Source organism: Haliotis rubra, unplaced genomic scaffold, assembly GCF_003918875.1.
Source record: "Haliotis rubra isolate DU_JTF1 unplaced genomic scaffold, ASM391887v1 Scf812, whole genome shotgun sequence".
NCBI classification, from domain to species: Eukaryota; Metazoa; Mollusca; class Gastropoda; order Lepetellida; family Haliotidae; genus Haliotis; species Haliotis rubra.
Window position 1 is genome coordinate 90,874 of NW_025767538.1, and position 23,934 is coordinate 114,807.

Here is a 23,934-nt window from a genome sequence, read left to right on the forward strand (position 1 = left end):
TGTTACCTGTTGTGGGCTGTAGTATGTTACAAGTTGTGGACTGTAGTATGTTACAAGTTGTGGACTCCTGTATGGTGGGCTGTAGTATGTTACAAGTTGTGGACTGTAGTATGTTACAAGTTGTGGCCTCCTGTATGGTGGGCTGTAGTATGTTACAAGTTGTGGGCTGTAGTATGTTACAAGTTGTGGACTCCTGTATGGTGGGCTGTAGTATGTTACAAGTTGTGGACTGTAGTAGCTTGTTACAGTATGGTGGGCTGGTAATGTTACAAGTTGTGGGCTGTAGTATGTTACAGTTACAAGTTGAGGATGTTCCTGTGGCCTCCTGTATGGTGGGCTGTAGTATGTTACAAGTTGTGGACTGTAGTAACTGTAACACAACATGTATGTTACAAGTTGTGGCCTCCTGTATGGTGGGCTGTAGTATGTTACAAGTTGTTCATCAAGACTGTAGTATGTTACAAGTTGTATCATGTTCATCAAGAATACAGAGTATCACAGTAACACTGACATGCATGTATCATGTTCATCAAGAATACAGAGTATCACAGTAACACTGACATGCATGTATCATGTTCATCAAGAATACATCAAGATCAAGAATACAGAGTATCACATGTAACACTGACATATGTATCATGTATCATGTTCATCAAGAATACAAAATATCACAGGACATGTGGAACATGGTTCACATTGACATTAACTAAAGGCTCGGCACACTGTAGGTCATGTGATGAGTGAGCGGAAACATGGTGGAAGGTGGTTGAAGCCCAATGTCATCCTGATCAATGTCATTGAAGAATTGTTTCACAAAACACAAAGTCATTAAATGTCACAATCACTCAGATCAGTGTCAGACACATCCAACATCCCCTGGATCAGTATGATTCAAGTCCAATGACCCCCAGATCAGTATAATTCAAGTCCAGTGACCCCCAGATCAGTATGATTCAAGTCCAATGACCCTCAGATCAGTATGATTCAAGTCCAGTGTCCCCCAGATCAGTATAATTCAAGTCCAGTGTCCCCCAGATCAGTATGATTCAAGTCCAGTGTCCCCCAGATCAGTATGATTCAGGTTCAGTGTCCCCCAGATCAGTATGATTCAGGTTCAGTGTCCCCCAGATCAGTATAATTCAAGTCCAATGACCCCCAGATCAGTATGATTCAAGTCCAGTGTCCCCCAGATCAGTATGATCAAAGTTTGCAAGTGTTTCAGCAGCGTTCATTCATTACCTTCTGATAACAGCAAGATATGTTTATGTCTGCACCTTCAATGAAACATACACTGAAACATACACATACCACACATATTTCTTAAAGGTAAGGTTTATCAATTTCCTAAAATATAGGTTTTTCTCTTACTGGTTTATTTAGCTTCTGTTTCTAATGCACATATTAGCAAATTGTTCAGTACACTCACAGCTGATGATATCATACACAGTGTGGAAGTGGTGATGTAATTCTCATTGGAGGAAACATTCTCACCAATCAAGTATTGACACAAATCTGATCAGGGAAAGGCAACTCCATAGAATTCATGTCCTTTAGCGTTGAAACATTTGTAGGAGCAGAGAAGAGCTCGGATAGGAATCTGGCCATGTAAGTTCCCAACTTTCAGATCCTGTGAAACACAAAACATACTGATGATCAAGAACTGTCACTAACCTGTGTATGGCATTAATCATATCTTAGTGATATGAGCTCCCCAGTACATTTGACTGCAACAGTTTTGTACAGATTATGTGCTGCTTTTAGTTTCCAATATTTCCAAAGTACTAACTCACATGAATCACTTGTTGAGTGATTAATATGTGTAATTAAGCATCGAAGATATGAACATAAGCCTGGTTTAAAATTATTTCTTATACTTCCTTAAATGTTCAATGCAGTATTTCCTGGCCCACCTGTTTTGCACTGATGAACTTGACACACTCCAGCCATGTGTTGAGGAAGGACTCGCTGCACACGGCACACTTACTGGCTTGACTCAACATGTCCCTGATCTCCGGGTAGTGGCGGATAGCTCGCCGCAGGTACGCATACCTAGGGAGCAGATGCATGTTACAGTCACACTTGTGTCTAAGGGAGCTCTAAGAACTCTAACAACAGTCCATTATGCTGTACTGACTGACTGAGTTTAGTTTTACGCCTCTTTTAGCAATATTCCAGCAATATCACGGCGGGGGACACCAGAAATGGGCTTAACACATTGTGCCCATGTGGGGAATCGAACCCGGGTCTGCGGCGTGATGAGCCAACGCTTTAACCACTAGGCTACCCCACCGCCCCCCATTGTGCTGTAAGTTACCAATAATAATGATAATGATCCAACATATCCAGCTACCTGGTCGGCAGAGACAATCAACACTGAGTTAAACAGTCCAACTAATGATTCAGCAGAAACTGTGATGCAACATTCTGGTACCTTGTGTTAGTAATATTTAAAACAGAGTTCAACACTGAGTTTAAAGGTGCATTCTCACGGTGCAACTTGTAGTAACAACTTGTAGCATGCAACACAGTTGCAACGTGAGAACACCCAAATCGTAACGATTTAAAATCGCATACAACTGGTTCCCAGATAGCATTCGGACGTTGGCCCAATGTTGGCAATGTTTACAAAACTATTGCCAACGTTGGGCCAACTTCTGAATGCCATCTGGGTTGCAGCTGAGTTGTAAGACATGGGATTTGTCCTAATTCCTACTACAAGTTGCAAGCTCTCGACTAATAAACTCGCTTACATCTGTATCCCCCACAGAGTGACATCCCTGTTGTTGACATCATGTCGGAGACACGAACAAAAATTGACCTTACCAGGAAAGAAACCGAGCGGTTTATAGGTTTTTACTTGTCTCAGGAATGTTTATGGAATGTTTATGGAATGTTCCGCCTAAGAATTAGTTGAGGACCCACACCAGTTTAGGCTTTCTCTTCTTCTTCAGTGACTGCGTAGATATGTGGTGGTGAAATTGGGTTTAACGTCGTGCTTGAGAATATTTCGCTCATATGACTACTGCATGCGTGTGTATGTGTATGTGCGGCTGCTTGTACTAGCCCAGACTGAAGCTGGTTTTATAGTGCTAGCCCACTGAGATACCATGCCGCAGTGAAGCATGAATACCCCACACAGACACATTATACTAACTCCGAGCCGACCAGTCCTTGTTGTACCCATTAATGCCGAGCGCCAGGCAGGGACCAACAAGTATCATATTTTAACGTCTTTTGGTATGACGTGGTCGGGGATCGAACCCGCGACCTTCCGCACTCCGGGCGGATGCTCTAACCACTACACCATGGAGGCAATCGCGTAGATATGTAGACTGACATTAACGTTAGCCTTTCTTCTTCACTCGATCAATCTCTGTTGGTGTGTCATACGTGAGAATCTCGCGAGAAACAAATTGTATGTGACTTAAAAAGTACACAAATAACAAAAACGTTATGTTGTTAATACAAGTCATATGCTACAAGTTGTTACTGCAAGTCGCACCGTTAGAACACACCTCAAGTGGACTAACTAATAATTCAGCAGAAACTGTCATGTAAAGCTCTACTAACAAATGTGTAGTAACATTTTAATACGTAATAGTTAAATACAGTCATCGTGACCAAATATTTCAGCAGAAACTGTCACGTAATGCTCTGCTAACAAATGTGTAGTGACAGTCAACAAAACTGAGTTAAAACACGACCAACTAATATTTCCGCAGAAGCTGTCATGTAAAGCTGTACTAACTAGAGTCTAGTAATAGTTAACTCAGAGTCTAATCGTTAAGGAGAAACATTTTGAAATAACAGTGTACTAACCCGTCATTAATGATACTTGTCACCACGACTATCTAGTGTATCAGTTGTACTGTATGCTATGTATTTTCTATACAAATACTTACACTTGTGGATTCACCCTGAAATGTCAGCCCAGATTGAAACAATGAAACCATTACCTGACAAAATGTGTGTTTTTAACTGCCCCAAAAGCGTGAGATTCAGTTTTGAGTTAAGGTGACATAATGCCCCGCCGCAAATTATCAAATCAAACTTATAAAGTAATGAAAGTTTAAGATGAAGTTAAATGTCAACAAAAACGTTATCTTGCTCTTTAGTTGTTCAAACACACACATATTTTCAAGACTGACTTTGACCTTGACATGAATGACAGTGTATGAAATATGCAAAACAAGTACTAAAGAAATTGCTTATTGAGGTTAACATTCTGAAATCTTCATAGTGTCGTCGTGACCCTACAAATTATGTGAAGGTCACCAAAATTTAACCAAACCTGAAGAGGTTTTCAATTCTTTGAAGAGAGTCGTCCTTGGGGTACATATATGCATTTTCTGCGCTGAAAATGTCCTGTGACAGTGGTATCAATGTTTTTTAATAAAAATATTGTACAATAAATAAAAATCTTTTTATTTATTATACGGCCCCCACCTCATGGAGTTACCTCCCGTTACGCATGCGCAGCCAACTGGGTAAGCACCTAGGCCCGTATCATCATTCCTTCTGCTGAATAAATCAGTGAACAGAATTGCGGGGAGGCGAGAGGCCCTACCCCAAGGACAACTCTCTTCAAAGAATTGAAAACCTCTTCAGGTTTGGTTAATTCTTTTTCATAGAGATCGTCCTTGGGGTACATATATGCATAAACACAGACTCCCAAAGACCGGAGGCCAGGGAGGAGGAATTCTTTCAAAGTACACACAAATAGCGATCGTTAAGAATAATGTAACATACGCCATAATCACTCACCTGTCACATGTCCCGGTTTGAGCTTCCGCGAGAGGCATGATGGGAGGGTAACTGACAGGGAGGAAAGGTACTGAGAGTCGAACTTGCAGGTTAGCATAATGAGAACGCACGTAGTGCGAACGTAAACAAACCCCACCCACCTTATGGTCTATAGAGAGCACCGTAGGGGGGAAAAAACACTCACTACCGACCATAATCTCCGTAGAGAATCGAAAGGAGGTTATACACCCAGCAGTGGACATATCAATAAAACACAATATTGAACAGCAGCGTCAACTAAACCATAATCTCCGTAGAGAATCGAAAGGAGGTTATACACCCAGCAGTGGACATATCAATAAAACACAATATTGAACAGCAGCGTCAACTAAACCAGATAACCAAGACTCACTCGGTCAGGGTGGCAGGACACTGTCCACTGGAGAGAACAGAACGGCCAAAGCTCGCACGATTACGTGAATGTGTATCGAGCTGATAGTGCCGATAAAAGTGCTAGGCCGGCTCCACATAGCGGCAGAGCATATCTCTTCAATGGGTAGTGCCGATGCAAAAGTTTTTGACGTGGCTACTGCCCTGACCGAGTGAGCCTTCAACCCCTCAGGGGGAGGCTTGCCCTTAGCCTGATAAGCAGCACAAATGACCGAGACAAGCCAGCGAGACAGGGTCTGTTTGCTCGCCGGCACCCCAGCCTTCCCGCCACCGTAACAGCAGAACAGATGGGTACCCGTATGGATCCCTTGTGTTCGTTTGATATAGACCTTGAGAGTCTTTCGGACATCCGACGGGTGAGTGCTCGTAGGAGAGGTCCCCGATGTGGAAGGCTGGGTAAGAGTAGGAAGTTTGATAGGAGCTGTCACATGGAAAGCGTGATCGACCTTCGGGCGGTAAGTATCCGGGAGGCGAATACTGACACTATCAGTGTGGAACACAGTCAGCGCCAGGTCGGACGACATAGCATGTAAGTCGCCAACCCTACGCCCAGATGTTACCGCCACCAGAAATACAGCCTTCCATGTTAACAACTGTATGGAAATAGCCGATAGATGTGAGAACGTAGGACCGGACAGCCAATCGAGCACGATTGACAAATCCCAAGGTGGGCTGGTTCGCCTGACAGCAGGTCGAACCCTATCCGCGCCAGCTAAAAAGCGCTGTAGGGTGCTGCCCCAGAAGGGCACCATCGACAGGGGTGTGAAAGGTGGAAATAGCGGTGGAGTAGCCACGAATGGTCGAAGCCGCCAGGCCTTCTTCCAAACGAGCTTGCAAAAACACCAATACTCGGACTAAATCCGCAGAAAAGGGTCTGCAATCCCCCTATCTGAACACCAGCGCGCATTGCGGGACCACCTATCCTCATACTGAACGTTTGTCGAATCCCGCCTCGAAGCCAGAATTGTGTCTGCAACTGCTGCAGGAATTCCGCGTGCTTCGAGGCTAGACCTGACAGAGGCCAAGCCACCCACTGAATCCTTGGATTGGGGTATGGCGCGCCGTTCTGAGTGAGAATGTCCGGTCGCAAAGGTAATAGAACAGGAGGCTGAGCCAGAAACCTGAGAATTACCGGAAACCAGCTCTGTGACGGCCAAAGCGGTGCCAGTAGCACAAGCAGCCGAGCTGGCTGGGTGGACAGCTGGGAGAGGACCCGGGGAATGAGTGGTAACGGCAGGAACGCCCAGAGCACTTTGCCCGTCCAATCCAGCAGGAAGGCGTCGGCAGCCAACGCCCTCGGGTCCGGTATTCGAGAGCTGAACACGGGTATCTGATTCGTCCCGCCGGACGCAAACAGATCCACCTGGAACGACCCGTACAACTGGGAGATAACTCAGAATATCTGCCGGTCGAGCATCCACTCGTGCAGGGCCAGGATCCGGCGAGAGAGAGAGCGTCCGGCCGACGCTCTCTCAGCCCCGGGGAGATTTTCAGGGAGTTCCTGGCAATCGCACTGGTCGCATCTTCGAATACCAGAGGAGAAAGTCCCACGCCTCCCGCGGCTTCGGAGCTTCAAGACACCGACAGACCGCCTTGCTTCAGGATGTACGACATGGCTGTTCGGTTGTCCAACTGAAGACGAACCACCTGGCCCTGGACATGTAGTAGACGGAGCCAAGTCCGTGCTGGTGCCTGGGGCTGGGAGAGGAACGAAGACACCATCTCCCCTACTCTGGTGACCCGGACGGGCGACAAGGAAACAAGATCCTTGTGAGTTTGGAACCTCGCCCAGAGAAAAACCAAGTCCTGGATGGGTACCAGGTCGGATTTCTTGAGGTTGATGATCCACCCCAGTAGAACTAAAATGTCTATCACCTTGTGAGTAGAATCTAGGCTCGCTGGCTGTGTTAGCGCGCTGAGCAACCAGTCGTCGAGGTAAGGGTAACAACGCCTTCCTTGCGATCGAGCGAGGGTAGCCGGCAGTAACATGAGCTTGGTGAAAATGCACCGTGAATTGGTAATGCATCTCGTCGTAAGAGAACCGAAGGTACTGCTTGAACGATGGATGTATGGGCACATGTAGATACGCATCCCTTAGGTCGATTGACGTGAGCCAATCGCCGGGCTGAACAGAGGAGATCACCAAGCGAAGTGTCTCCATCTTGAAGGATGGAACCTCTAGCATGCGATTCAACCCCTTGAGGTTGAGAATGGGACGGAACCCGCCGTCTTTCTTCGGAATGAGGAAGTACGTGGAATAAAATCCCGCCTGTTCCTCGCCCGGTGGTATGCGCTCTATAGCGGACTTGTCCAGCAAAGCCTGGACTTCGTCTCGCAGTATATCCGCCCGTACCTGACATGACGGCACCGGAGTGCGGCGTATGCCGATGAAGTCTGGCGGACCTCGCTTCCACAGTGGTAAATGGCCGACACTGACGGTGGACAGCACCCAAGTGTTGCTTGTAGCCTTCTCCCACTCCGGCAGGAATAGAGAGAGGCGGCCTCCCACTGGGACGTTGGGTAAGAGGGCGTGAGTGGTCCCGAGTAGCTGAGCTGACTGGGACGGACCCGCGGCGACAGCCTGTTGGGTTAACGGGAGGTCGGGGCAGACCTCCCGCGCCCGCGAAAAGGCTGGGAGCCAGACGAAGAGGACTGCTCCTTGCCCTTACCCTTGGCGGGACGGCTCCTCTGCCTACCCCTGCGCCCAGCGGCCGAAGCCAGCCGGCAGACTCGGGTGTAGGCTGCACCCCGGAGGAGGAAGCCGGAACGGGAGCGCGGGGGCGAGAAGCCCGCGGGTGCTCCAACAAGGCCTTAGAATCCTTGAAGGAGGTAGCTGCAGCGGCAGCCTCCCGTATAACCTGCTGTGCCCCAGGAAACAACGTCGCCCCAGACGGTAGGGAAGGGCCAGCAAGGTCTGCTGTGTAGCTGCCGAGTAACGAGACGTCGACAGCCACAGCTTGTGCATCCCCATGACTGTGCACATCACCGTCGACGTGGCCGACCGCAAGGAGTCGCGCGCGAGGTGGGCCTGCACTTCGGAAAGTTGACGGAGGAGAACGACATGCGGAGAAACGTCTCCAGCGGGCCCCTCCGCCTCCAGGGCCGACCTCTGAATCGAGGAGAGGTAGGCCTCGTGGATGACCACCCGCACCTGCTGCATAGCATTCAGGTAAACCTCCTCGTAGGTCCGGTAAGCTTGCCCCAGGGGGGCGCCCGCGAGGGCAAAAGGTGGCACCAAACACCCTTGCCTGGCAGCCGGAGCTGCTCCGGAGGAAGCCGAGCCTCCCCCCAGGGCGACCGAAGTGAAAACACATTCGTCGACCACCGGCACAAGGAACAGGGAATCGTCCCCCAGCTGGTACCTTTTGACAAGCTCAGGCAAGTCAAAACGGAGGCGTGACCCAACCAGGAGGGGATCCACCACGTCCTGCACCAGGGACGGCAGAATGCGGAGCAGCGTCTGCGTGGGTTGCCTAGGGGCAAACGCCTCGCCTGGCAAGCGGAACTCAGTCGAGTCGAGTCGAGTCGAGTCGAGTCGAGTCGGCTGGTAGGCACCGCGGCCTGGGGAATATACTCGGCAATGCGTTGCCGGACCTCCCGCAGAGCCGTCGAGAAACGGAAGGCGCCCTCCGGCTCCTCGACCTCCCCAATGTCCATGGACTCAGCACCCGAGCCCGGTCCGAGGCTGGGTCTCCTCGCGAAGAGGACCCGAACCCTGACCCGGTTGGCGGCCTAGCACCAGACACAGAGGGAAGGGAAGAACCGAAGGAGCAGCCTGCTTCAGTACCCGACACCACACTCGAACCCCGGTCCCGAGACGCTGGAGGAAGACCAGGCAAAACTGGTTCCTCCTCTCTCATGGGGCGGGACGGTGCAGGGACCGGAACCCCAGGAATCCTCAACGGACCCTGCGCCAACACCGAGAGGGGGACTGGGAGCGAACCCTCCCCCTCTGGGGTAGCCGAGGCGTCTGGACCCGAAGCCAGAGGATCTACAGACGCCTCCAGGCCAAGGGATCGAGCCAGGCTCGGCGATCCCACCCTGGACTCTCCGTCCCCTGATCCGAGTGGGCGAGGAACTCCTGGCGGAGACCTCCAACCGACTCGTGAACAAGGGACTTCACGGAGTCCATGTGCTGCTGAAAAAGCTGTGTGATAAGTGACATGTCAAAACCGCTAGGAGCAGTAGAAGGCGCCTGACTGCGCGACTTAGCCTTTTTGCCTTTAGTTTTGGGTTTTTGGGCTTTAGACGGGGGGACCTGGGTCAGTTCCCCTCCCGCCTCTCGCATTTCCCGATAAAAGAGGAAATCTGCAGCCCGCCTCTTCTGGGCTCGGGGGGAGAAGCCCATACATATCTCACACGTGTCGGGATTATGTCCGCCTTTTTCAAGGCATACGAGACACTTGTCATGACGGTCTGCACGGGGAATACCTTGCCCGCAGACAGTACAACCAGAAAACGCCTGAAAGCAAACACGCAAGCATGTAGCTAACAGCGGACCAGCAGCGCAATATACACGTACAAAACATTGAAAATTACGTGAATGCGACCACGGGTAGAAATACTTGGTTAAAACGCAATATGACAACCATGTGGCACGCTAACCTTCCCGCCATGGAATAGCAACACGTGCGTAAACCACGGGAAAGTGGAAAGCGTAAAATAATTAATACAAAGTCACAAATATGAGACAACCGACCGCAAAGCTTTACTGTTCCATTCAAGGACAAAATAAAGACCATACATACAGGTGGTGGAGTCCCAGACATTATTCTCTCTAACTTCTTATAACAGAAAGAGTTCAGCTCTACTCGACACATCCGTCCAGTGGAGTGACAGCAGAAGGAATGATATGGGCCTAGGTGCTTACCCAGTTGGCTGCGCATGCGCAACGGGAGGTAACTCCACGAGGTGGGGGCCGTATAATAAATAAAAAGATTTTTATTTATTGTACAATATTTTTATTAAAAAACATTGATACAACTGTCACAGGACATTTTCAGCGCAGAAAATGCATATATGTACCCCAAGGACGATCTCTATGAAAAAGAATGACTGGGCCCTGGGCCTTCCCTAGATGAAGCTTGGTGTCAAATATAAAGAAAATCCATTGAATATTTTTTGCGATATCTTGATGACTATCTTAACAAGCAATTTAACATGCTGAAATCTTCAAAGTGTCTCTGTGACCTTGAAACTTAAGTGAAGGTCATGAAAATCGACTGGGCCCTGCGCCTTCCCTGGATGAAGCTTGGTGTCAAATATGAAGAAACCCCTACAAATTATGTGAAGGTCACCAAAATTGACTGGGCCCTGGGCCTTCCCTAGATAAAACTTGGGGTTGAATATGACGAAAATCCAGCGAACGGTTCTTGAGATAGCTTTACATGCAGGTTTACATGCTGAAATCTTCAAAGTGTCGCCATGACCTTGAAAATTATGTGAAGGTCACCAAAATCGACTGGGCCCTGCGCCTTCCCGAGATAAAGCTTGTGAATGGTTCTTGAGATAGCTTAACATGCAGGTGAAAGTCCCCTTGTGACCTTGAAATGAAGGTCAAGGTCACCAAACCTGACTTGGGCCTTTCTTATAGTGTGATGAACCCAGGTACCAAATATGAAAAGAATCTAGTGAATGGTTCTTAAGATTCGTACGTACGTACGTACGGACGGAGCCTAATACTATATCCCCCGCTTCGCGCTAAATGCGCGGCAGAGGATAACAACAGGAATATATGGCAATGAAAGCATGTGAACATTCCCCAAAGCAAGCTCCAAAAGTAGTAGTACAGTGGGGGTTCTGCATCAGATGCAGCTTAGAGGCTTATTTGTGGAATTAAGCCTCCCATCCCCCCTTTATCGAGAGCACAAAAATGGTCAGGACTACTAGGATCGGTACTACCTTTTGCATTTCTACGCCTTTTTGCAACAAGACTACTCTGCTGGCTGTTTGTCCTTCTGGTTGTTTGCGGTATCCTAGAATGGACCATGTAGTATTTGCAACGTCTGCTATTTTTTTCGTTTGTGTATTTCGTAGAGCTGTTTCTACCTCTTTGCGAGCTTCTTCCGATCGCTTGTGTATTCCTTTTTCTCCCGTACTATTTCTCCTAGTCGCTCCAGTTCTTTTTCTCTACGCTGCTCTTGCTCTACCTGCCGTGCTGTCTTTCTGCCTTCTAGGATAGCCTATGCTTCTCTTCTCCATTCTTCCACACATGCTGCCTCTTGTATTTCTTGCAATCGTTTTCCTCAATCCCTAGCAGATCCAGAATATACTTCTCTGTCTTTTGCAATCTCTGGTACTTCCTGCAGTTGGAATTTGGAAGAAGCCTTGCCTATGGTGCTACATTTGGCTGTTCACCATTCCCACTCTACTGTCTTGCAAGAAGGCAATAGAATACTTGGATCAGCTCCATTTGGATGTAGCTGGGTTGGTCTTCTACTCGCAGACAGTATCGTTTTGGCATCGGGATCCTTTGTATAGCAACGTAGTGAACTCCACACCAGTATCTGTAACGGAGAGTATATCTACCCGAAATATTGGACATGCTCGAAAACCAAAATCTGCTGCAGCCCATTCTATCGCTTTCTCCCACGTAGCATCGTCGTCTCTTCTTGTAGGAGCAATACAGACCCCAGAAATTCTACCCGTCTCCGAATGTGCATACCAAGCTACGAACATGGTGCCCTGTGGGCGATCTGCCAGAACGAGACAGCGGTCTAGACATTTTGATAGGTTTTCCCATTGTTTTGCTGGTGGTTGTACTACAAACAAGTTGGTGTCTGGAGGAGATACCATCTCTAGAGTTTGTTCTACCAAATCGTTTGCTATTTCTTCCGAGTTGTGTGGATGTGCGTAGAGTGAAACTTCTATGCGAGTACAACCACGGGCTTGCACGTCTGGATGCAGGAAAGTTTTCTGCAAGTGTTGGTTTGGGCAATCCACATAGTCTGCCAGATGTCCTCCGATTTGCTCCCGGACTTCTGCTTCGAAATTGGAAACAACCTTGTTGTAGAGTTTCGTTCGCATTGTATAGCCATTCCAGGTCTCGACCCAAGTACAGATGTGGACCCCAACACTACCCGTATTGTCTAGAATTGTTGGACTGTTCGACTGCATAGCAGAAGACAAGTTTCCTTGCTCTCGGAAACCATGTTTCTTCCAAAGGTATTCCACCAGTCGCTTGCGGTCCAGCACACCAGAGAAATCTCTTGTATAGTCGATAGAATACAGCCCATAGCCGTGTGCTAGTAGTTGTCGTTCTAGTTTTGGAATCAACGTTTGTAGCTTGCTGATGGGTATTTCGGAAACGTCTATCTTTGCTACGAATAGAGCGTATGTATTCTCTTCCGGATATAGTCCTTGCCACTTGTCTTTCGCTTTCTTTCCGGTCTCTCTCTCTATTCTAGCGATGGTGCTCCGTATTGCTCCACAGTTGTCTTCTCGTATTCCTATCGTGTGTAGGATATTTGTTTGCGCATGTTTGGGGTACGCCAAAGACTCTTGTACTGCGATGGAGATTCTGGAAACGACGAGCTGTGCGGAACCTTCCCTTCCAGTCGTACAGGATACTTTGGCATTCTCACAAAGGCAGTCTTTGCGTTGGAGGTAGCCAAACATGTATATATTGTCTACAAATGTAGGTAGACCTTCCAAAGGTTGTAGATTGGTTCTACCAAGATGGCCAGCAAGATAGTCGACGTCGGCATTTGACACAAGGTTGTTGTCTACAGTATTTTCTAGGAGTAGATGTGCTCCTACAGACTTTTCGATCCGCAGGCCCATTTGTTGGAAAGTCGTTTCGGTTGCCATCTTCTGCAATATGTAGTGCTATACATTGGAACTACCAAATCTTTAATTGGAAATTTTCGACTACTTTTTGGGGGTGTGGGGGGTGGGGGTAAATGCTAAAAGGTAGTACCGATCCTAGTAGTCCTGACCATTTTTGTGCTCTCGATAAAGGGGGGATGGGAAGCTTAATTCCCACAAATAAGCCTCTAAGCCGCATCTGATGCAGAACCCCCACTGTACTACTACTGCAAAACATAATATTTTGACCGCCATGAACAATGTGACCTTGGACAGCACATGCAAGGGCTGGTGTGCCACTGTTACTATTGTCACTTGGGCTCTGTGAGCGGACATATTGTCTTCTCGGAACAGTCCGATGCTGAGTCATGACAACCTCGGCCCTTGACATGAATGTCTCAACAAGAACCCGGAGAAAGAGATCTGCAGACAGGAAGAAGCGCTACTCACCGATCCTTCAGCTCCTTCATGATGTAGCGTGCACAGATCTCCTGAAGAAGGACAAACAGTCAAGCTCTCTCAACATACTTAAAAGCAGGTAGGAAATGTGGCTTCAACATCCACAGTTCTTTACTAGCAAAACCACGTCTAGTTTGTGGCTGTCCAAAGTGATAAACTTGGACAAGAAAATATTTCACTTAATGAATGTTATGGAACACACAACGACAGCGGTACAGTCTACAGATGGGGAAGGTGGGGGTGGTTCGTCTTGCTGTACAGTCTACAGGTGGTGAAGCGGGGGAGGTTCGTCTTGCTGTACAGTCTACAGGTGGGGGAGGTTTGTCTTGCTGTACAGTCTACAGATGGGGAAGGTGGGGGTGATTCGTCTTGCTGTACAGTCTACAGGTGGGGATGATTCGTCTTGCTGTACAGTCTACAGGTGGGGGTGGTTCGTCTTGCTGTACAGTCAACAGGTGGGGGTGGGGGTGGTTCGTCTTGCTGTACAGTCTACAGGTGGGGGAGGTTCATCTACAGGTCCTGTCTTGTTGTACAGTCTACAGGTGGGGAAGGTGGGGGTGGTTCGTCTTGCTGTACAGTCTACAGGTGGGGTGGTGGTTCGTCTTGCTGTACAGTCTACAGGTGGGGTGGTGGGGTCGTCTTGCTGTACAGTCTACAGGTGGGGAAGGTGGGGGGTGGTTCTCTTGTCTTGCTGCTGTACAGTCTACAGGTGGGGAGGTGGGGTGGTTCGTCTTGCTGTACAGTCTACAGGTGGGGGGGGTGGTTCGTCTTGCTGTACAGTCTACAGGTGGGGGAAGGTGGGGGTTTGTACAGTCTTGCTGTACAGTCTACAGGTGGGAGGTTGGGTGGTGGGGGTGGTTGGTCTTGCTGTACAGTCCAGGTTGCTGTACAGACAGTCTACAGGTGGGGTGGTTCAGTCTGGGGTGGTTGCACAGTCTTGCTGTAGCTGTCACAGTCTACAGGTGGGGAGTGGTCTGTTCCTCTTGCTGTAGTCTACAGGTGCTGTACAGTCTACAGGTGGGGAGGTTCATCTTGCTGTACAGTCTACAGGTGGGGGTGGGGGTGGGGTGTTAGTCTTGCTGTACAGTCTACAGGTGGGGGGCTGCCTTGGGGTGGTTTGTCTTGCTGTACAGTCTACAGGTGGGGGGTGGTCTGGTTTGCTGTACAGTCTACAGGTGGGGGGTGGTCTTGCTGGTCTACAGGTGGGGTGGTCTGTCTTGCTGTACAGTCTACAGGTGGGGGTGGGGGTTTGTCTTGCTGTACAGTCTACAGGTGGGGGTGGTTTGTCTTGCTGTCTTGTCTTGCTGTACAGTCTACAGGTGGGTGAGGTTCTGTCTTGCTGTACAGTCTACAGGTGGGGAGGTGGGTTGCTGTACAGTCTACACAGGTGGGGGTGGTTGGTCTTGCTGTACAGTCTACAGGTGGGGAGGTGGTTCATCTTGCTGTACAGCTGTACAGGTGGGGACAGGTGGGGTGGTTCATCTTGCTGTACAGTCTACAGGTGGGGGAAGGTGGGGGTGGTTCTGTCTTGCTGTACAGTCTACAGGTGGGGAAGGTTCTGGGTTGGTGTACAGTCTTGCTGTACAATGGTGGGGGACAGGTGGGGGGGGAAGGTGGGGGTGGTTCGTCTTGCTGTACAGTCTACAGGTGGGGAAAGGTGGGGTGGGGTTCATCTTGCTGTACAGTCTACAGGTGGGGAAGGTGGGGGTGTTTCGTCTTGCTGTACAGTCTACAGGTGGGGAAGGTGGGGGTGGTTCGTCTTGCTGTACAATCTACAGGTGGGGAAGGTGGGGGTGGTTCGTCTTGCTGTACAGTCTACAGGTGGGGAAGGTGGGGTGTTTCAGTCTTGCTGTACAGTCTACAGGTGGGGAAGGTGGGGGTGTTTAGGTCTTGCTGTACAATCTACAGGTGGGGAAGGTGGGGGAGGTTCGTCTTGCTGTACAGTCTACAGGTGGGGAAGGTGGGGGTGGTTCGTCTTGCTGTACAGTGTACAGGTGGGGTGGTTCGTCTTGCTGTACAGTCTACAGGTTGGGGAGGCGGAAAGAGGGGGTCGTTCATGTTCAAGAGAGATAAGTCTGATGCTCTACCTGTGTCCTTACCTTTAAAGACAACACCTCTTCCTCCTGTACTGAGTGTACAGGTATATGCTGCAGGAGGGGGTTCTCCTCGCAATGAATCTCCTTCAGGGGGAGTGCTGCAAACTGGACAGGAATATCAACAGCTAGTCGTGATAGGCATAGAAATATATACAAACAACACAAACAATATCTTACTGATGATAATCAATTAGCCAAAATCCCTAGCCCGTATGATAAACATTAATCTGAAGACCACCCACCTCTGTAGGAAATATCCGGAGTTCATTTGCTGCGATGTCAATCACTCTCAGCCTGTAGCACTTACTCAAACTCTGCAATAAAATAATAATAATCATCATCATCATTTTGACTCACTGCCTGTGCCACATGACTGTTCTACTGTCTACTTCCTGTGCACATTACATCTAAGAATAACAGCTTGTTAACAAATATACAAACAGAAACAGAGTCGGAAACAAAACATTTTTCGCTTACATAAACTTTAATCATCAGGTTGCGTCATACTTTCAGCATCAAGATACATAACATTATGTTCTGTACCCTGATCCACTGACTGACTTTTGATTCTCGGCTGTCCTACCTCTGGTAGTTCTCTGATCTGGTTTTTCTGCAGATGTAGCTTTTCCAACCCAGTGAGGAACCCGAACTCCAGCGGCAATGACGTCAGCTGATTCCCTGCAGCATGAAGCTCCTGCAACTTGGTGAGAGCACAGAACTCGATGGGCAGCTCTGTCAGTAAGTTGTTGTCCACACTTAGGTGCTGAAGGTTGGACAGTCTGGAGAAATACAAAACAACAGAATGCTAAATAACTTGTTGAGAACACAGAACTCCATGGGCAGCTCTGTCAGTAAGTTGTTGTCCACACTCAGGTGCTGAAGGTTGGACAGTCTGGAGAAATACAAAACAACAGAATGGTAAATAACTTGTTGAGAACACAGAACTCCATGGGCAGCTCTGTCAGTAAGTTATTGTCCACACTCAGGTGCTGAAGGTTGGACAGTCTGGAGAAATACAAAACAACAGAATGGTAAATAATTTGGTGAGAACACAGAACATGAGAATATAAACCAGGTGTACAGTGTACAATCACACAATTCTTACCTACAAATCTCTGGAGGGAGTGTTTTTAATTTGTTTCCATTGAGATTGAGGAGGGTGAGGTTCACAAGGCCGCCTGGAACACAAAATAATAAGCAGATTGTAGACACTGAGGGAAGATTGTCCCCCCCTCACACTACACCAGAGAAGATTCTCTTTACCAAACACTTCCTCAGAAAAGATTCTTTTCTGCTCACACTACATGAGAGAAGGTTCTCTTATACAAACACGACACAAGAGAAAATGTGCTTGTACAAATACTGCACACGAGAGAGGATTGTGTCCTAGAAACACCACAGTAGCCTGTCATTAGCCCAAGATATGCTGCTTCAAATGACATGTCTCATTGCATAGGATTTATTGTCATGATATCATCAAGGACAATCATATTCATTGAGAGCCTGTCACTGTGGACTGAATTTTCTCTGATACTTACTGAGAGCTTGTGGGGTAAGCGTTGTCAGTTTGTTATTAAAGAGGTGAAGCTTGTCAAGATTTCTTGCTGACTTCAGAACTTCTGGTAGTACTTCAAACTCATTATTGCCAAGATTGAGCACCTCAAGCTGTAAATGCAATCAATCTTGCAAGTCAGCTGTCATGGTTATGGAGTGCCAAGTTACATGGCAAGTTTCAGCTTCAAACCGATTTTTGAGGAGATGATGTCTTCATTGAGACGAACGGCAATATGTCCAATGACCGATTAACCCAAGGAGTGTACATATGAAGGAAAACCAGGTTCTATGGACAGTCAACTTCTTTATTGTAAAGAGTGCGACTTTTCGGTATAGGTACTAACACTGTTGTAAAGCAAGTGAAGATAACGGTGTTAGGACCTACACCAAAACGTCGCACTAGGACCTACACCGAAATGTCGCACTAGGACCTACACCAAACGTTGCACTAGGACCTACACCGAAACGTCGCACTAGGACCTACACCAAACGTTGCACTAGGACCTACACCAAAACGTTGCACTAGGACCTACACCGAAACGTTGCACTAGGACTACACCGAAACGTTGCCCTAGGACCTACACCGAAACGTCGCACTAGGACCTACACCGACTAGAACGTCCGCGCTAGGACCTACTCAAACGTCGCGACTAGGACCTACACCGAAACGTCGCACTAGGACCTACATGGGCATGTACTAGGACCTACATGGACACATCGCACTAAGACCTACACCAACATTTCACACTAGGACCTACACTGACACGTAACACTAGAACCTACACCAAAACGCCACACTAGCACCTACACAGAAACGTCGCACTAGGACCTACACCAAAACGTCGCACTAGAACCTACACCAAAACGCCACACTAGCACCTACACAGAAACGTCGCATTAGGACCTACGCCAAAACGTCGCACTAGAGCCTACACCGAAACATCACACGAGGACCTACACCAAAACGTCGCACTAGGACTTACACCGAAACGTTGCATTAGGACTTACACAGAAACGTCGCACTAGGACCTACATGGTCATATCGTACTAGGACCTACATGGACACGTCGCACTAGGACCTACACCAACATTTCACACTAGGACCTACACTGACACGTTGCACTAGGACCTACACAAAAACATCGCACTAGGACCTACAGGGACCTGTCGCACTATGACCTACACCGAAACGTCACACAAGGACCTACTCCGAAACGTCGCACTAGGACCAACACCAAAATGTCGCACTAGGACCTACACCAAAACATCGCACTAGGACCTACACCAAAACATTACACCAGGACCTACATCAAAATGCTGCGCTCATTGTATAAAGAAGTTGACTATCCATAGAACCTTGTTTTGATTCATTTATTTAACTTCTAAAATGCCTCTCAAAGGAGTGTTCATGACTGAAATTTTCATTCAGTATACCTAATGCATGAAAAATGAGACAGATTGCCTGAAATTAAACTCTGTAATTTAATCTCCTCATTTGGATCTCTGTTAATCTTCCTCAAATCTAAGTAGCTTGGTAGAAGCATGCTTTGTTTGTTTGTTGTTTAACACCATATTGACCAATATTCCAGCTGAATGACAGCGGTCTGTAAATAATAGAGTCTGGACCAGACAATCCAGTGAGCATCATTCTATGCAATTGTGAGTTGAGTTGAGTTTTACGCCGCACTCAGCAATATTCCAGCTATATGGCGGCTATGCAATTGTGATGACATGTGGGGTCAACCATACATGTCAGCAAGCCTTACCACAAGATCCCGTTAGTCGCCTCTTACGACAAACATATGGGTTACTAAAAACCAATTCTAACCCGGATCTTCATGGGTCTGTACAAGCAGACAATGGTATATAAGAACCAAATCGAAATGAATCAACGCCTTTCAACATCACCCTTCCCTTGACAGCAAAAGCCCCTTACACCATCAACTGCCTATTGATATCTTTCAACATCACCCTTCCCTTGACAGCAACAGCCCCTTACACCATCAACTGCCTATTGATATCTTTCAACATCACCCTTCCCTTGACAGCAAAGCCCCTTACACCATCAACTGCCTATTGATATCTTTCAACATCACCCTTCCCTTGACAGCCATCAACTGCCTATTGATATCTTTCAACATCACCCTTCCCTTGACAGCAACAGCCCCTTACACCATCAACTGCCTAGTCATATCTTTCAACATCACCCTCCCCTTCCCTTGACAGCAAAGCCCTTCAACTGCCTACACCACAGCAAAAGCCCCTTACAATCAACTGCCTATTGATATCTTTCAACATCACCCCTTCCCTTGACAGCAAAGCCCCTTACACCATCAACTGCCCTTTCAACATCACCCTCCCTTGACACCATCAACTGCCTAGTCATATCTTTCAACATCACCCTTCCCTTGACAGCAAAGCCCCTTTAGCCCCTTACACAGCATCAACTGCCTATTGATATCTTTCAACATCACCCTCCCCTTGACAGCAAAAGCCCTGCCTTACACATCATCAACTTACACCATCAACTGCCTATTGATATATTTCAACATCACCCTTCCCTTGACTGCAAAAGCCCCTTACACCATCAACTGCCTATTGATATCTTTCAACATCACCCTTCCCTTGACAGCAAAAGCCCCTTACACCATCAACTGCCTATTGATATCTTTCCACCACTGCTACTGAAGATTCAAAAGCCCATTCACTAACTTAACTGGATAGTTTTATTGTCAATTTCAGAGCGCGTCATACAAACCCTGAATAATTTTGAAAGTGACATGGGCAACTCACTGGCTCCACATTTCATATGACTGATGGGCAGTGGGGATTGGTCTTAGAACAGTGTTTGCCATGATGCAGAAAACCTGCGTATTTGACGCTAAAAATCATTTCAAATACGCAGTGAATTTAGAAGCTTGCGTCATTGTTGATGCAATGCTACTGGGCCCTTAGTTCAAATAATCTAAACTTCAGTTTCAGTGCGATGACTGTTTTTAATTTGCTGAGAGTAACCGCTCAGTTCTGATTAAATACCTGACCTGCCTTACCTTGTTTTTTTGGTCATTATTAAACAATCACAGTTGATGTCTTGATGAAAGTTCCAAAAACATGTCCATGACTCCCTCTCATGACACTAGGGAGTCATGATGACTCCTAAATTTTTATGCCTAGGGCACACACTGTTAGAACTCATATTTGCTAATTCCTTGACTTTAGGGTGATCATGCCACATTGTGATGATAAATTGCCAAATCCTGACAGATAATATCTCTGCTATCTGCTTTAGAGCCAATCCAGATTGCTTTAGTCTTATCTATATTTATTCTTAATCCTGACATGCCATAAGAAATATTAAATGTGTCAAAAGTTGTATATTAACTTTCATCTGAGCCGTCATTAAAAGGTTCAGTATCATCGGCATTTTGCCCTAGTTTATATTCATTATTATCAATTACATTGCTCTTTATACTATCATTTTGTCTGATCATGCGTACAAGGACTTCAGCTACAAAAGGAAAAGGTTATGGTGATATTGGATCCCCTTGCCTACAGCCCCGCTCATTGGGAAAGAAATCAGTAAACTTGGACAAAGTACTGTGACTATGTGTCCCAGTCCACCCAGCTGTGAATGGGTACCTCGTTAGGATGAGAAAGCCACAATAACTCGATGCACCTAGTGGCTGCAAGAGTTGTATTCTCCCCAGGGAGTTGAGATTGATAATACAATGTGCCATTGAGATTGACATCCAATGATCGAGGGAAAAAATATCAGCGCCTTGAGCATGCACTAGTTGTGTGGATATATGCGCTATATCAATATCCTATTAGATAAGATAAGAAATCAGAGAGATGTCCGATCTGAATGATACATGAGGTAGTTTCTTAAGTTAATATATTCATCCAGTGTATGATTTGTGGACCAAAACCAAATTTGAATAAAACAGAATTAATAAATTCCTTAGAAACTGTGTCAAATGCTTTTTCAAAGTCAATACGAATTAACAAACCTGGCATATGATATCTCTTCTTAGTCTCAAACATGACATCATATAATAGTCTTGTGTTTTCACTTAATGTGCTACCTGGTAAACTTGGCTCGCTGACTTGGTTGACACAAGAATAAGACAAAATATTATGGATGTCAACTTGTTCTTTACTGCATACACAACATTTCTGGGCTTTTCCTTGCCCCTTCATCAGGTGAATGAGACAAAGTTGAGGGTAGATTTACTTATACCGGTACCACTAAATATATTTTCTGTGCATGATTGGAAGAAAGCTTAAGGTTAGGGTTAGCAGGGTTAGAGTTATCAGGGTTAGGGTTAGGGTCAGGTTTAGACTCCTATATACAACAACAAGAAGTAGCTAATACAATGCTACAGGTATAAATAAAGTATCGTCAAGTCACACAAGTTCGATCGTCATGTAACTTTGATCGCCCATTTTGAATGGTAATTGTCGCAATACGTAGCGATAACTTACGATATCTGCAGCTTTGATCTTCTGGTGACACCACTTTCATTCGTTTGGACCGGAAAATGTTTCATGTCAAGTTACCAAATGTAAGTTATAGCTCATTTTCAGCAAACAACTACTTTTTAACCCTTAGATCAATAATGTAACTTTATCAGCTCAAATAAAATGTAAACAGTATAAATTTCACACGTTGTAAATTGACAGCACCCCTGTCTTCTGTTTGTTTATGTTGCTGGTCTAACTGTGACATGTCCAGACACGTGATATCCTTGTCAAAATTTAAAACTTTGGAAACAAGTAAGGGCCATTTCTTATAGAAAACTTAATGCTTTTTGAGAATTTCCGTGAATTTGTACCTGATGAAGTTCGAGCTATTGCCTCATTGATAAATACAACCTTGGCACAATGTAACCACCCTACATGTCAGTACAGAACACATTTACATTTCTGCAAGCAAGCTCGTGGTGTTTGTCTACATTCTGAGGTTTGATGCCCGTCACGATGAGCCTGAAGAATAATTCCCTGCATAATACTTGTATAATATAAGCTGAATATTTGTGACTTTTCATCGTTTATTGAAGTATTGAAACATAAAATGAACGTTTCATGGACATAAATACTGGGACTGCTCTAGCTCTGAATTTGACACAAGAGATCGTCCTTACAAGTCATCCTGTTTACGCGACAAGCCAGCCAATCATATGATCGAACTTATGTGACGAGGCTTTCTAGGCCACTTGTGTTGACAGTGATAGGGCGTCCATGCCGCGATTGTAAAAAGCAGTAAATATACCTGGATTTTGGAAATGTTTGACATAAATAAACAAGTTTAGAGGTAAGAGATTTGAAAATAAGATTATATGAATATAACTTTGAAAATTCAGCGACAGTTCTTAAGTGATCGAACTTATCATGGGACCCTCTATTATCATGGTAGTTAATGTTGTCGCCATCGGGATTATGAACGGCTACTGACATTTAGCATTTTATATATATTTTCAGTTGACTGATGTTTAATCTTCATTACTGTCACAAATAATGTGACACATAGTCGCAACTCGTTTAATACCATTGCGGCAAATCCGATTGTCTCGTTTGACCTGGAAATTGAAGCAACTCTCTATTATCGAGGTATTGCTATTTTCTTACTATGGCACTCTGTACAAGCAGATGACACTGTGAAACGTTTACGAAGACAAGTAATGAATCTAAATAGTTTGATCATTAAAAAATATTCAGGAATTTCATTCACCTTAGTAATAACATCATGTTTTTAACCCAAACATCTGAAACTTCTATTCATTTGGATACAAGGTAACAATAACATTGCAAAATATTGCTTTTCCGCCTTAAAACGTACAATACAAGGGGCTGCCGTGTGTAGAGTGAAGTTGCATAATACGTCACTTCCTGTTATATTTTTAGCACGGAAAATATGAAAATGACCTTATAGTTGTCGCAGGATTACTCTTGACGAAGTAAGTTTTGATTCATGCTAGATGTAATGGCAGTAGGGGTCATACTAGTTTCAAAATGTTCCAGAACTTACTGAAAATATGAATGCTTTAATATTTCTACGATTTGACATGACATTCCAATGAAATAAATGACTTTTTCAAGAGCGATGAATATATTTACGTAATTTGCACATGTAAACAGCCGATGCGGGCGTGCTGTTTCTGCTTTCCCGATGTTTTCGCGTGCTGCGATAATAGAGAGTCCCACTATACATGACACAAGGGTACGTGCTCCCAAAGTTGACACATCCCGGCAATTGCGTAGAGAGGCTCATGATATTGATCACTGGATTGTCTGGTCCAGACTCGATTATTTTCAGACCGCCGCCATATAACTGGAATATTGCTGAGTGCGGCGGTAAACAACAAACCAACCAACTGTTCAATATTAATTCATGATGAGAGTGAGTGAAGATACCATCTCTTCGCAACTTCGTTTTATCGGTCTTACCTGGTATAAATTTTCAAATTCCTGAGGCAAGTTCTGCAATTTGTTATTTTTTAACTGAAGCTGGACAAGACAATCTATCTTTCCAATTATCTTTGGTACCCTGTCAAGTTTCTTGTTGCATAAATTCAACTGTTTCGGTTTTCCCTGTAGTGCTCTCAGTAAAAGCGTGTCCGCCATTATTGTTGCTATCCATTCACGTGAAGCTGTTTCCTGTGTAGTTACGAACTAAAAAATAAAAACTAACACCATAAACTCAAAGTTAGCGACACAGTAGTAATTAGGTTCTTCTATGATTATAAATATATTAACTACTGTCAGGTGAAAAACAGCGTAATTTCCATGATTTACGAAACTGACACTGAGACAACTTTACATTAGT

At 46.0% G+C, this 23,934-nt stretch overlaps 1 protein-coding gene across 1 annotated transcript; it reads right to left on the reverse strand.

Annotated features, from left to right (window-relative positions):
• Positions 1-472: 472 nt before the first annotated feature.
• On the reverse strand, positions 473-23,745 carry LOC124261859 (leucine-rich repeat-containing protein 69-like). The gene is made up of 9 exons (XM_046696229.1): positions 23,556-23,745; positions 17,093-17,219; positions 16,660-16,732; positions 16,138-16,333; positions 15,797-15,868; positions 15,558-15,659; positions 13,450-13,490; positions 1,911-2,049; positions 473-1,627 (listed from the first exon to the last, which is right to left on the reverse strand). Exons 1-9 carry the CDS (start codon positions 23,730-23,732, stop codon positions 1,517-1,519), a joined length of 1,038 nt encoding a protein of 345 aa, XP_046552185.1. The 5' UTR covers positions 23,733-23,745; the 3' UTR covers positions 473-1,516.
• Between the last annotated feature and the right edge of the window lie 189 nt (positions 23,746-23,934).

Excerpts from the sequence above, each read along its gene's own strand:
- LOC124261859 (XM_046696229.1), bottom strand. The coding sequence starts at position 23,732 with ATGGCGGACACGCTTTTACTGAGAGCACTACAGGGAAAACCGAAACAG. Across the intron at positions 17,220-23,555 it reads AATTTGAAAATTTATACCAG|CTTGAGGTGCTCAATCTTGG; the intron begins GTAAGACCGATA and ends TTGCATTTACAG. Across the intron at positions 16,334-16,659 it reads CTCCCTCCAGAGATTTGTAG|ACTGTCCAACCTTCAGCACC; the intron begins GTAAGAATTGTG and ends GTATTTCTCCAG.